This window comes from Macadamia integrifolia, chromosome 4 (genome assembly GCF_013358625.1).
Source record: "Macadamia integrifolia cultivar HAES 741 chromosome 4, SCU_Mint_v3, whole genome shotgun sequence".
In the NCBI taxonomy this organism is placed as follows: Eukaryota; Viridiplantae; Streptophyta; class Magnoliopsida; order Proteales; family Proteaceae; genus Macadamia; species Macadamia integrifolia.
The window spans coordinates 13881079-13894054 of record NC_056560.1 but is presented as its reverse complement, the minus strand read 5'-3'; the positions used below and the strand labels follow the sequence as shown (position 1 = coordinate 13894054).

Here is a 12976-nt window from a genome sequence, read left to right as displayed (position 1 = left end):
CTTTTTTATAGTCAAAATAAAGTGAATTGTATTTTGATTTGTTTCATTAATACCTTCTTGATTTGTTTTAGTGTTGTAATTGTAAATGTATTTATCAAGATTTTTTTTTTTTAAATTTGTTTTTTGTTGATTCAAGAAAACGTTTCTCTCTCAAGCTTCTGAGAGTTTTTTTAATTCTATTCCTTTGGTTGATTGAGCAAAACCTAAATGTATCCCGACATAGCCTAGTAAGTGCAACAACTACTAGAATGCATAACGAGTTGTTTCATCTTGAAGGTCGTTCAATTCTCAAGAACCTATATTGCACCATATGGAATGATTACATTCTTCAAGAGTGATCGGTAACATAAATCAGTACCACCAAGTGTTCATGATTATTTATTTGTGTATAAAGCTTAACTACAGCTTGTGATTGTTTCATTTCAAATGTTAAGCCATTATGATAAGTTATATATTCTCAATTTATTTGGAGTTGCTGGGTGGATTTTTAATTTGGCTGATAAAGCATTTTGTTAGCAACTGGACTCTTCACCACCGCAGATGTTGCAGGGATCATCAGAATTGTAGTGATAAAAAAAATAATTTACACACTATAACCAATCATTGTGGATCCCATATTTTTAAAATTGATAAAATAAAAATGGAGAAAATAACCATGTCCATCTAGCATTTTCCCTCCCAGACATAGCGGGGTGTGAAAAAACCCAACTGCACCTACACACAGCTTGATGTGAAAAAAGCGCAACTTCACTTACACGCATTGGGTACTTGCACACCCAGTTGTCTGGGTGGGAGAATGCTAATTGGAGAGGGTTCTCTTGCCCAACAAAAATAAAATAAAATAAAAAGAACTCTACCAATTTGGTGTAGACAACACTGGTGTGCGGGACCAATGGGAGAGCACAAAACATCTTTAGCACACAAAACGAGGGGCAGCTTGATCTTTTTATGCCAGCCTGTGTCTAGGCATAGGCAACACCAGCCTCGCAAGATTCTTTCTCCCATAAAATAAAAACATGTATTTATCACTCACTTTTTGTGAGAGAGCATGGGAAAGAATCTCCATTTTCCCCATAATGTATCTAGACCTTTGAACTAGTGATGCACCAACTGCAATTGTTAAGCGAACAGGTTTGATCCGAATTAGGGTTTTTTTTTTGGCAACAATCCGAATTAGAGGTTATCTTTCTACTTCGTGTTTTGGAACCTAATGTGACAAACGGTAATGTATTTTAGCTTCTTAAGTAATAATGTTAATAGACTCATGACCCCTTAATTGGACCTCCTAATTGTGAGGTGTTGATCCTTGTCGACTGAGCTTACCCACTGGGGATAATGTTTATTGACCTAGTTTCTCTACATGGTTGATGTGGAGGGACTTTCCATATCTACTATCATTGTTACCATTGCTTGCATTAGGGAGATGCAGTAAACATCATCAAATGGAAAGAATGAACCAGGAGCTCCATTAGATTGACCTGAGCACCATCTAAGAGGGGAATAAATTATGAGAATCATCTAAACATAGAACAATAATTACACTTAAAAGGTTGAACAAAATTGCAATATTTCGCCTCAACCTCTGGGTGCTTCAGAAGCCCTACTATAAGCAGTACAGACCATTACTTCCAAGGGAAGTCCAGGGAACTTCGTCCGCATGAAACAAACGCCAGGCGGGCCTCATCAGCTATTTTGCCCCCAAAACTACCTCAATATTAAGAGACCACAAAAATGCCAGAGCCTAGGATGAGTTAAGGGGTCATGCTTCTTCCTCAGATCTAAATTCATGCTAAACTAGCATCAGTTCTTCTTGTTGTTTGCCTTCCTGAACCGTGACTGAGCAAAGGCAGTTCCCTATTAAGAAACAGAACAGAAAAATGGGGGAATGGGATAGTCAGTCAAGTAGTATATCAAAAGAATGTATTAATTGAACCTAGGACAGTAGGACTTCATGCACAAGCAAAAAAGGCAGAATTAACCACACATCAGAACATCGTAGAAGGTCTGGTTGTTAGAATTCTGGAGGGAAAAGAAGGGTGCACAAGAACAACAGAGAAAATAATTATGTGAAATTTTTTTGTCTGTGATGGTACAAATTACTAACCTGCAACCATTCATCCATGGAGGCAGCATCTATAGTCCCAGTACCCACTTCAACCTTTGATGTCTTCTTTGTTTTCTAAAAAAATAAAAAATAAAATTTCCATTAACATGGTTACATTTTGTTTATGGAAGAATGCATAGAAAAGGTCAAGCATGGTCAAGCATGGTCAAGCATGTAGAAATGCCTTCTTTGTTTTCTAAAAAAATAAAAAATAAAAGTTCCATTAGCATGGTTATATTTTGTTTATGGAAGAATGCATAGAAAAGGTCAAAGCATGGTCAAGCATGTAGAAAACTAACTTCCTATTCATCGAAGAAGAGAAAGTAATATAATGAACTCCAATTTCAAAGGATCACTTTTTTTTCGATTAACAAATTTTATTAAGACAACAAAGCTACCGTACAACAGAGGGAGAACTCCTGAAAGCCTAAAAAACTGAAAACACAATCACGCAGTCAACAATCTTCAAGCCCCCAGCTACAACAACAAAGAGAAAATTTCAGAGGTTTTTTTGAGATGCATGGGGTTCAGCTCTGCAACTTATAGCATGTGAAAGCTTTCAGCCCTGGAGCCATGAAAATTCTACATGGCCTGGTCCTTCATTTCTATCCACAGGACTAAAGGGGTATCAGAAGTCCCCCTTGGCATGTGATAGCAGTTCCAACATTGATCGTTCACAGCATAGCTAGTGTTCACTCTAAATCATGCTAAAAATATCTTTTGCAGATGAGATTGCCTAATGTACGTAAGTCCTCCCCTACCCATGTTTATTGAAGAGATACCACCAACCTAAGAACAAGGATTTAAGGATCGGCATCAAGTAGCATATCCAAGGGGTGATTTTAAAAGATGTATCATATCGGAGAGATGCAAGATACGTATGGAAACGATCACGGAATGGATGTGCTTATGATGCATAAAAAAATACAGTTTTGAAGCATAAAACACTTTATCATGCAATATGTAAATATATCAGCTTGATGCTTGATTTGGCGTTTGAGTCTTTTTTACCTAATATAATGAAGCACCCAAAAAAAAAAAAAATCTGCAATTTTACCTCGTTTTCACCCAAAGCTGTTTCGATCTGTGACCATAACTCCCCAAAATATCTTGAAATGGTGGAGATTAGGGTTGCTTTTTTATGTTGGATGATTTCCCCCAACTCAGATCAAAGAGAAAAAACAGGTTTCCAGAGCCTTCAGTTGCTCTGAGTTTCATATCTCACTCACGGTTTCTGCTGTGCATGTTTAAAGGAGGCGTATCAAGTTTATCTTACCAGCATTGGTCCCATAGAGCAGTATCAACCAATACAGTCAATACAAATTGTTTTTCTGAAAAATAAGTATCATATCAGTATTCACCAATACCAATGTGTATTGGCCAATAAGATATGGCACTAATACTTCAACCCTACCCAAGAACACATTGAGCAACTATGCAAATAACATATTACAGGTACACAATGCTCTAGGAACACCCTAAGGCCATAAGAATCTAAGGAAAAATACAGCCCAATATTCTACAGCAAGAAATGCCATCATCAGAAAATGAAGAAGAAACACCCAAAGAGGGAAATATATATGCTAGGATCAGGCATTAAACATGAAAATAGCAAATGGGATCCACAAAGTTCAATCCATTACAAATAAACAATGATCAAACCAATTGCATCTCCACAGATATAAAAAACTTGTCACAAGCAATAAATTAACAAAAATGCAACAAGTAATGCACAAAACAGTTAACTAACCTTTGAGAATTGCTGGATTTGACCATAAATCCACAACCCACAAAGGCCAAGAAGAGCAATTCCGAGGGTAACAAGGAAAACAGACTCAATGCTGAGAAAGCCACTGGCCTCAGCAACTTCAATAGTTCCATTATAGAATAAACTCTGGTGCGGTTGCTCATCAATCTCATAAATAATTGTACCCACAAGATCAAATGATCCAGGCTGCAACCAAAAAAATATAGATCATGCATAAAATAAAGCTGAGTATGAAAAGTAGAATAAAGGCTAATGCTGATCACAAAACATAAGAAAGGTCTGATTGAAAAATGTAAACACCCAACGCCACAGAAGAAAATCGATGCCACATACCTGCAAGTACTTGTTAACAGTGAAACTATATTGAAAAGTAGCCTGAGCTGCAGGTGGTACAGATGCATTGTTGAAAACCTGAAATAACAACGGAAATATATGTTTAAAAAATAAGAAAAAATGCTAACCAAGATGATTACTCAAATCACCTAACTGGATTGATTTCTAAAGTGAGACCTCTTCCAATGGATTACCCTCAGTTCTCTTAAGCTACAAAATTTTACTCATGCGCAAGAAGATCCAAAGTTGCCACTTGTAAGGCATTCAGATAACCCGAAAAGAGGAGCGAGCATACCATGAGTATTCTAGAGACAGATCATCTCGCACAGAATGTAGTACTTGTCAGAATAAAGTGAAGGTTCACCAGGGGTGGAAAATTCATTTTAGAAACAATAAAAAGAGATGAAATGCAGAGGATACAGGTGTAAATTCATCAACCATCATTGACCGTTTCATGATGAGGACAAATTGGCCTATACCAGCTATTCAGCCTAAGACTACAAAGCTATCCTTCTATTTAATTTTTCTTTTTTTCTTTTTTTATTTTATTTTATGTTTTACTTTTGAGATGGTCTGGATGGGTGCCTGGGATGCTTGATGGTTACCCAGACCATTCAGAATTAAAAAATGTTTTAGAAACAGAAAATCTAAGTTGGGCAGATGAAGGAAACCCTTAATAAATTAATATGTACCACAATAAAGCCCAAAGTAGTAATTCATGGAGGGGATAGAAAAACATAAATCGGGAATGATCCCCAAAAAAACAAATCCCAAGTCGCTAATAATACTTTTACTGTGGATCAGAGGCTCCAGAAGAAATATATCTCCAGGTACAAGAGGTACAGGCCATCATAAGCCCAGGTTTAGTGGTCTTCTTGGGCCAGGACTAGGTCCAATATTTAGGCCATGCATGGGAGGAGTTTCTAGAAGCAACCAGCTGCCAGCATACCTTGTGTGGATATCTACTACAACAACAACTCAGCCACACCCCAACTAAATGGAGTCAGCTACATGGATCCTTGCCCTCCAAAAGAAAAGGAACACTAAAAATACTAAAAGCTGCCATGACGCCATCCATATATGCATCCATAAATATCATATATAATGTAGTACGCAAATAGTGGCAACAAAGATCTAAAAACAGTACAACCATAATGCACTTTTATAGCAAGATAAAATACTATTAAGGATTTAGTAATGCAGGATGATGATATGAGCTGATAGAAAACAACCCAAAAAGCAAGAATCGTAGAGAAGAAACTAAGCATCTAGTCCTCTTAACCATAATAGGATCTAGGCAATACTTATGATGTGGCATAGCTGCTATTCTCACGACTGCACCTACCAAGGTTGGAAACGAATATTGGCTTTCTTCAAAGAAGCCTACCATGAAACCTTCAACTTAATCCGTCTAGACTCAATATGTAAGTGTACCCTATTGATTTGAATCATGCCTGTTTCTTCAGAGTTCAGAAGCACCTACCAGGTAGCCTTCATCATTATCCGACTTCGCCCAATTTGCAATGTCTAACCCCATGGGTAGAGATTTATTTCTACAGTTCCTTCACATGGATCCTTGCTCTCCAATCAGCTCTACCTGAGGTCATACAAGACACGATGCCTAAGCTAAGCATGTCCTACCTACCTCACCACTTCTCCTAAGGTTATTTTAGGCCTGCTCCTGGCTCTTTTAGTTTCTCCAATCTGAATCAAAACCCTATATGATGCCTGGTTTATTAAATGATTTATAATTTGATGTCCTTTAATTCCTAATGCTAGTTTAAGTCGATTTACTTGAATTGTATGTCTTCTAGTAGTACTAAAGAATGCGTCGAATAGCCTTAGCTAGAGATTGTTTATGATATAGACTACAAACCTAGGGTCCGAAATCAAAGTACCATTTTGGATTTTTTTTTTTTTTTTTTTTATCTAATGTTTCTACTGTGTTTAGAAGGCCTAAAATAGGTTAGATGACAAGTTTCAAGATCTATCTTGGCCATATTTGCTGCAAAAAAATTACAAGGTTTCGGCCTAGATATCTCGGTTTCAAGCCTGACCAAAACCACACCCTAAACTGAAACCTCAAACTATGATGCTAATACATACTCTTTCAAGCATGGAAAGGAAGAAATTAAATTTCTTCTCAAAATTAAGCTCAAGAAGGCAGAGGGATCCTTCCTCCTCCAGCATGTTGACTTAGATGACCTCCTTGGTCCCCATCCAAACTCGACATAGTCTAGTTCTTTTCAAAGGAGGCAAGTTGATGCAGTTGCCCTAACCTGGCCATACCGGAATGACCCTTTTTGGAGACTTAAGCGGAGACGCACCCGGTCCAACCCTGTTTTATTATCTAAAGGGGGCTGGTAGTCTATAAAAGATGTGATCTTTTAGTTTACTTCATTTTATTTGGGTGGGTAGATTGCGTAAGAGTTCCTTTCGTAGCTTCTTTATTTGAGATATTGCCTAATTTGTTTGGTTTCCATTTTGAGTTGGTTTCGATTATTGGTAAAAAAATTGTTTATAATGGTGTACTACATTGGAGATTACAAAATGAGAATGAATTGAAAGAAAGACTGAGTTTCCTGTTGTGGTGTTGTGTGGCTTGTTAGCCAGTAGCATGCATTTTCCCTCCTCCATTCTCCCTTGTTCCTCCCTCCCAAGGTATACACTTCCATTAATCTCTCTGGTTTGCCATCCTCCTCCCTAACCTATTACTTCTTCTTTAGCAATTCTTCTGTCATATTATTGCTCCATCCGCCCCTGTTCTGTAACTGAAGGTAGTACCAGTCCCAAAAATTTGTTTTGAACTCTTTGATGGGAAGTTTGATCTGAAACTTGGGGCATAAACCACCTTCCTTGGGCGATCAGACCCTAGAAGACCAGTCCCGGAAACTGTTGTTGATGGAGTGCCTTAGGAAAGAAAGGGAAAATCAGAGTAGTGAGGGGGAAGGAGGGGAATCACATACTCACTAGTGCACAAACTCAACATCTTCATTCAATAATCAAAATCACTCTCCATTGTCCATCGGTTACAGCCGATATATATAGGAAAGTATAGACATAGAATTAGAAACTTAACTAAAATGGTAACTAGCCTAAACTAGGAAACAACCAATAAAAGGAAACCAATGCAAGGAAATAAATACTAAATCCTACCTTCAAATCTGGAAAATAAAAGGCATGAAATAAAAGACAAGTAATTGCTAATTTTATTTCCAACCCTTATTGGACCAAAACCCTGGGCTGGACCGGTTCTTCTTGGCCCTTGGCTTCCAAAGCCGATCATGCTGGTCCAACCAGGTAAGGGCAGTTGTATCTGCATCAGTTGTGAGAACCAAACTTATACAAGAATCTGGTTCTCCTTCTGCCAAGTTCGAGTTTAGAAGTTTAGATCTTTTTCTTTACCTATAATCTTGGATGATTGTTAGTTGTATTCAAGAAGGCCATCAGTTAATAAATGTGCCAAAAATTTCATCTCGAAAGAAGTCGAATCAAGCGAGTTGTCTTAATTGAAAACTAGGGAGTCTGATTGCTGGTCTCTGCTGTATTTGAAGGTTAAAGAAAAGTCCCTCTCCCCTCCATGGTATTGTCTTCAAGTCTGATTCCCTATTTTTCCCTCCCCTTTGTTCAATATTAACTCTTGTCCTTATTTTAGTTTTATTTCCAAGATTATCCTTCTTCACTTATGCATTGCTTTTCACTTATTTGTTCCCCTCTTTTGTAGTCTTGGACTTTCACTAAATTACAGCACTGCCACTACTATCATTATTTGAGTTCCTGCTTGCTGTCTTACATTTATTAAGTGCTGAACAGTGATAAAATTTACAGATTTGCCATAATTCATAATACTTGATTTGTTTAGTGTTTAGGTGAGCCCAAAGCGATCCAAATTGGGCTTTGGAACACCAGATCTGCATCAATTTTTTAAAACATTTCATTTTCTTCAGGTTTCTCACTTCGGTGTGTTGTGCTAATCAGAATTGAGTAGTGAGTTGCAATTTGGAAGGGTTCATTTTCTACTTATTTGTGTCAATTTGGCAATGAAGAGGGTTCAGTATCTCTTTTGGTCTGCCGAAGAGAGTAACAAATTATTGAAGTGTACGTGGATCAAATTAATCATGTCTCCCTCCTTTTCGAGTCCCTATTTGCTTTTTAATTCAGCTTCTTCCAGGATCTGAGCCTACAATCAACTTGGAAAGCTCTGTTGCAATGTATCGTGATTGCGTATCCAAGAAAATGCCAAAATATAGATCATACGTCCAGAAAAACTATACATAAATGGGAATAGTTAAGTTCCCATAAAAGAATCTGACAATATGTCAATGTATTCTTTAAAAAGAGCCCCGATTATCCAACACCCAAAAGATTCCAATGTCATAAATGTGGATTTCCAACCCTTTTGTCTCCTTCCCTTACTCGACAGCATAAGTTAACACCTGCCATTAATTAGGACTATAAAACCCTAATTCTTTATCAATTAAAACAGATTATCAACAATTATTAAAGCAGGAAAGAATGTGTCTTGAGGATAAACACATAGATACATTTCTAATTTCTGTCCATCAAATTACTGATGTTATCAGTTAAACAGTCTGGGCAAACAACAATTATTGTATATTGTTTGAAAAACCCCTCATTTTAAGGAGGTAGTTGTTAATGTATTAATCACCCACTAAATTAGTTTAGCCTATGTATAAAAGCATGGATGATTAAATAGGGGTATTATGAGGAATCCAACAAAACTTCAAACAGTGAGGAAAACCTCAAACAAGCCTATCTTTGTGGGACGGATAGTATTCTCCACATCATTTGAGAATACAGCCAAAAACACTTCCCTACCATTTAGGATTTCACAAACCCAAAACTCAACACTCGTGTGATGCATCCAAAAAATTTCCAACAAACTGAACTACACAAATGCACCTTCAAAATTTACCACATGCACCTTTTAAGGTACACAATGAGCAGGATTCTACACCCACAACTTTTCATGTAAAACTAACTAGTCTAGATACTAAAAATTAGAATACATGATATGCTTTAAACAGTAACCATTAGTAGACAAATGTGGTGTGTCAAGGAGTTTGTACGTAAATGAATATGTACAGAAATGCATGTAAACAAAAGCCTATTTTTACCTGTCCAGTCAAATTTTGAACCAGCAAATTATGATCAAAATGAAGATGGACACTGGCCCGAATAGCAATAACATTCATATTTGAATCCCCTGTGTTTCCACACACAAAACACAAAGTATTCATTGTGTTAATATACAGAGAATACCACAAAGTAGATCAATGCAATAGCACTAAGATAAACAACAAGATTGCTAGCCACACTCAAACAGAAGCACCATAACAAACAAAGGGACCATGAATGTAGGAATAAGAAACAGGAAATGTGCATATGATAAATTTGTAACAAATAGAGAGATTAATCACTGGGACACAGGATCGAGCATTAACATAAATGTATCCTAAGGAACCTAAGCCACATCAATACCAGCAAGATAACAACAAATCCAGATCTCGACAAGACGAAATTGACTAATATAAGCATCGCCTTCTACCTTCATTATTCAAGCCAACAAGTAGTTCAGTCTCTTCCCCTGCAAGCACCACTGCAGACCACAAAATAAAGTTTAAAAAAAAAAGGTCAAAAGGCTAATGTCTACAAAAGGAAAGAAAAGTTGCTCATTCCAAATCTTACACTTTGCTGCATTTTTGGGGAAAACACAGACAGTTTCAATTCCTGGAGCTGGACTAAAACTTCTATCACCATAGTCGTGGACATCATCACTGACAATCCCAAGATCACCTCCTCCTTTAGCCGCTTCGGCAACTTCGACTTCTGAATCCAACTGGCACCTAACAGCTACCCAGCAAAACACGAGAAGAGTATATGCATAAGAAAATTATAAAGAATGGTCGAAATAATACCACATGCAACCAATTAACTCGATTGATTTCCCCAAAAACATTCCAGATAAGAACATGCAAAAATGCAGTTATCAAAATTAAAAAAAATAAATAAATAACAACCTCAACAAGATTTAACGGAGCCAAACTGATATATTTCACAACTGAGATCCGACCACAAAGATATCAAACGCATTGGCAACTCGTCGAGACAATAACAACACAAAGAAGAACCCGACCTCCAAATGGGGGAGGGAGGGAAAATTACATACACAAACCATCAATTTTCTCAGCAAAAAGTGTGTTTTTGTCTGAAACTATAGTTGCCATAAACAATTAACAAGTTATAACAAGAAAGCAAGGCAAAAGCCCTACTAAATTAGTCTAGGAACAGCGTGTCTCACTTCAGGAGACCAACACAGTGAAAGATACTCTTTCTTCATCGCCAACTGCAATGAAACTGAAATTGATCGATCAAAAAACGCCCGAACCAATTCGGTAAGTCCATGCCAAATGAAGCTCTACAAGCAGATCCAGATCCAAAAATCGGGAGAAAAGATGCGAGAAAATACCATGAAGAAAAGGAGAAGCTAGGAGAAGAAAGGCGAATATGAAAACCCTAATCGCCATGAGACCTATCAGGCAGAGAAGAAGCAGGTAGTCGAAACTCGAAACCGAGAAACGACACTCAAAACCCAGAGACAACTCTACGAGCCTCGTTTCGATATGACCGAACAGGGCCAACAAGGAAAGTGATGACCGTTACTTTCAGGATCCTAGGCACAGCGTTTTTTACTTGAAAAGACTTTCGAGTCCCATTGAGTCATGGGTTAGGCCATTGGCCCAAATAGTGGAGGATCTATACAGGCCCACCCATCATTATTGAATTGAGATCCTTCCGTGCTAGGGATTACTACTGAAACACCGGTTATAGACAGTTTATGGAAGTGGGGGAAGGGGACATACTTGATTATTCATAGGGTTGAGATAGGAAATTGATATGTATCTAAGAAATCCTCCATTATCCAATAGTCAGAATTACCAATAAACATTGCCACATTATTAAAATTATGCTTTTGACAATTGGTGTAGAAATTTCTTTTCTTTCCCTGCTAATAGGTCTACACAGAAGCCCTTTATCGTAATGGTCAAATATTATGAGCCATATGGAAGAATAGGTTAGCTAGGGCATATCACTAATAGATGCTAACACAACGTGGTCTCTATGAAGAACATCCTTTCTTGCGTTTACGGGTGAGTCATAGAATCCATAATCAAGCCACTTCATGATGCTAGTGCTTAAAAGATAGGGCACATATAGAAGCCACATATTCGACAATATTTATTAAAAAAAAAAAAAAATGAAAAGCAGCAAACTATTTTGGATTGACTGTATCAAAATCAAATTGCAAAGGTTTAAGTAGAGGACAAATTGTCAATGAGAATAGGGGAATTAGTATCCATCCATAAAGAGGAAACATTGAAACTAGCTACACTCAAAACAATATAAATATGAAACACTTTTTAAGCTTTAAGAATTGTATTTTAATTAATACCAACTCTGCAAATTTCAATCATTTTTTTCAACTCTACTTAAAAGACAAAAAAGGTCTCGGATCGAAAGTAAGAATAGTATAGATAGATGACCATATATTCACACAATTCTAGGAAAAATTGAGATTATTAAGCTGTCATGAGACAAATATTAGGTCAGTTAAAAATATCTTCTCATGACTAGACTTTTGTAGTATATTTTCCTCACAAAAGAATTGAGTCATAGATTAACATTGCAAAAAGATATTCGTTGTCAAATTCGATAAATGAAAAAAGAAAAAAATTCATTCTCATGTAATGCTGTCATTATCTCAGATAGAATGATGAAATGACAATTCTGATGGCTAAATAGATAGTACATGATCTAGATTAGCCACATCTCAAAAAATTTCAAAACCTAATTCAATCAAGAGCAAGAGATTGTTGCTTAGTCATGTGGCCATTGTAGCAACATAAGGGCCAATGAAAGCACACACAAGGAAATCAACACGAATGATGCTTTGCAAGAAACAAGACAAGGAAGCGGAGCTATTGTAGAAGCAGTAGCTTCCCTCGATCAATTACATTACAATAGTCTCGACCTACTTTGATTCAAAACAAAAAAAGGGCTTTTCTTTAGTGAGATCAATAAGACGACGTTGTTTTGCGACCCCATTTTGTTTTAAAAAAACAAATCAGGACAAGAAAGGCTGCAAATAAGACCGTTAGCGTCAATATAATCGGTAAAAAAATTTATTTCATAAAAAGATATGGTTATTTCACGCACTCTTGTGTATGGGCATAGGAGCCACCCAACCAAATAGCATTTCTTTTTCCCTTCAATCAAGTAGCCACCTATATACTTGCATGCATCCATTTATGCATCTATACATTCCTATAGTACTCCAACCACTATTGTGCACTCTCCTTTTGTTTCAGCTCAAACTTAACATATTTTACTGGGTCTTTTCCTCCATTACAAAATTAACGAGGGTAACTGATGCATTCTTTATGACTCTGGTTACCGTTTGCATTGCATTGGCACTGCCTAATATACATACAAATGGACCAGCCAGAATTTGGGCAGGCTCATAGCACTATGGTAGTGATGGAAAACGTAATGACTCTCAAGCTGAATCCAAGAATTTGATGCCATCATCAGATTTGGCTGAGAGATGAATTTCTTTCTCTTTTTTTCTGTCACATATTATTTCTTATGGCAAGCTCGAAATTAGTGAACCAAATCTCATTGCCATCATGATCCCCAAGGCCAAAGGATTCTCAACAATATAAACTGATAGTTAAATGATCTGAATCAAA

General features: G+C 37.0%; 1 protein-coding gene across 2 annotated transcripts; it reads right to left on the bottom strand.

Moving 5' to 3' along the window:
• Window positions 1-1443: 1443 nt before the first annotated feature.
• LOC122077146 (translocon-associated protein subunit alpha-like) lies at window positions 1444-10905 on the bottom strand. Of its 2 annotated transcripts, XM_042642968.1 has the most exons (8): window positions 10696-10904; window positions 9915-10079; window positions 9775-9825; window positions 9344-9432; window positions 4206-4283; window positions 3855-4058; window positions 2105-2179; window positions 1444-1854 (listed from the first exon to the last, which is right to left on the bottom strand). In XM_042642968.1, exons 1-8 carry the CDS (start codon window positions 10751-10753, stop codon window positions 1801-1803), a joined length of 774 nt encoding a protein of 257 aa, XP_042498902.1. In that variant the 5' UTR covers window positions 10754-10904; the 3' UTR covers window positions 1444-1800. The 2 variants fall into 2 exon arrangements, with proteins under 2 accessions (XP_042498902.1, XP_042498903.1); XM_042642969.1 differs by lacking the exon at window positions 2105-2179 and having other exon boundaries at window positions 10696-10905.
• Between the last annotated feature and the right edge of the window lie 2071 nt (window positions 10906-12976).

What these genes read in the sequence shown, in the direction of transcription:
- LOC122077146 (XM_042642968.1), bottom strand. Translation starts at nt 10,753, where the DNA reads ATGGCGATTAGGGTTTTCATATTCGCCTTTCTTCTCCTAGCTTCTCCT. An exon ending in TGTTGGCTTGAATAATGAAG is followed by an intron (nt 9,433 to 9,774) that starts GTAGAAGGCGAT and finishes GTGGAAACACAG; the next exon opens with GGGATTCAAATATGAATGTT. An exon ending in CCATGGATGAATGGTTGCAG is followed by an intron (nt 1,855 to 2,104) that starts GTTAGTAATTTG and finishes GTTTCTTAATAG; the next exon opens with GGAACTGCCTTTGCTCAGTC.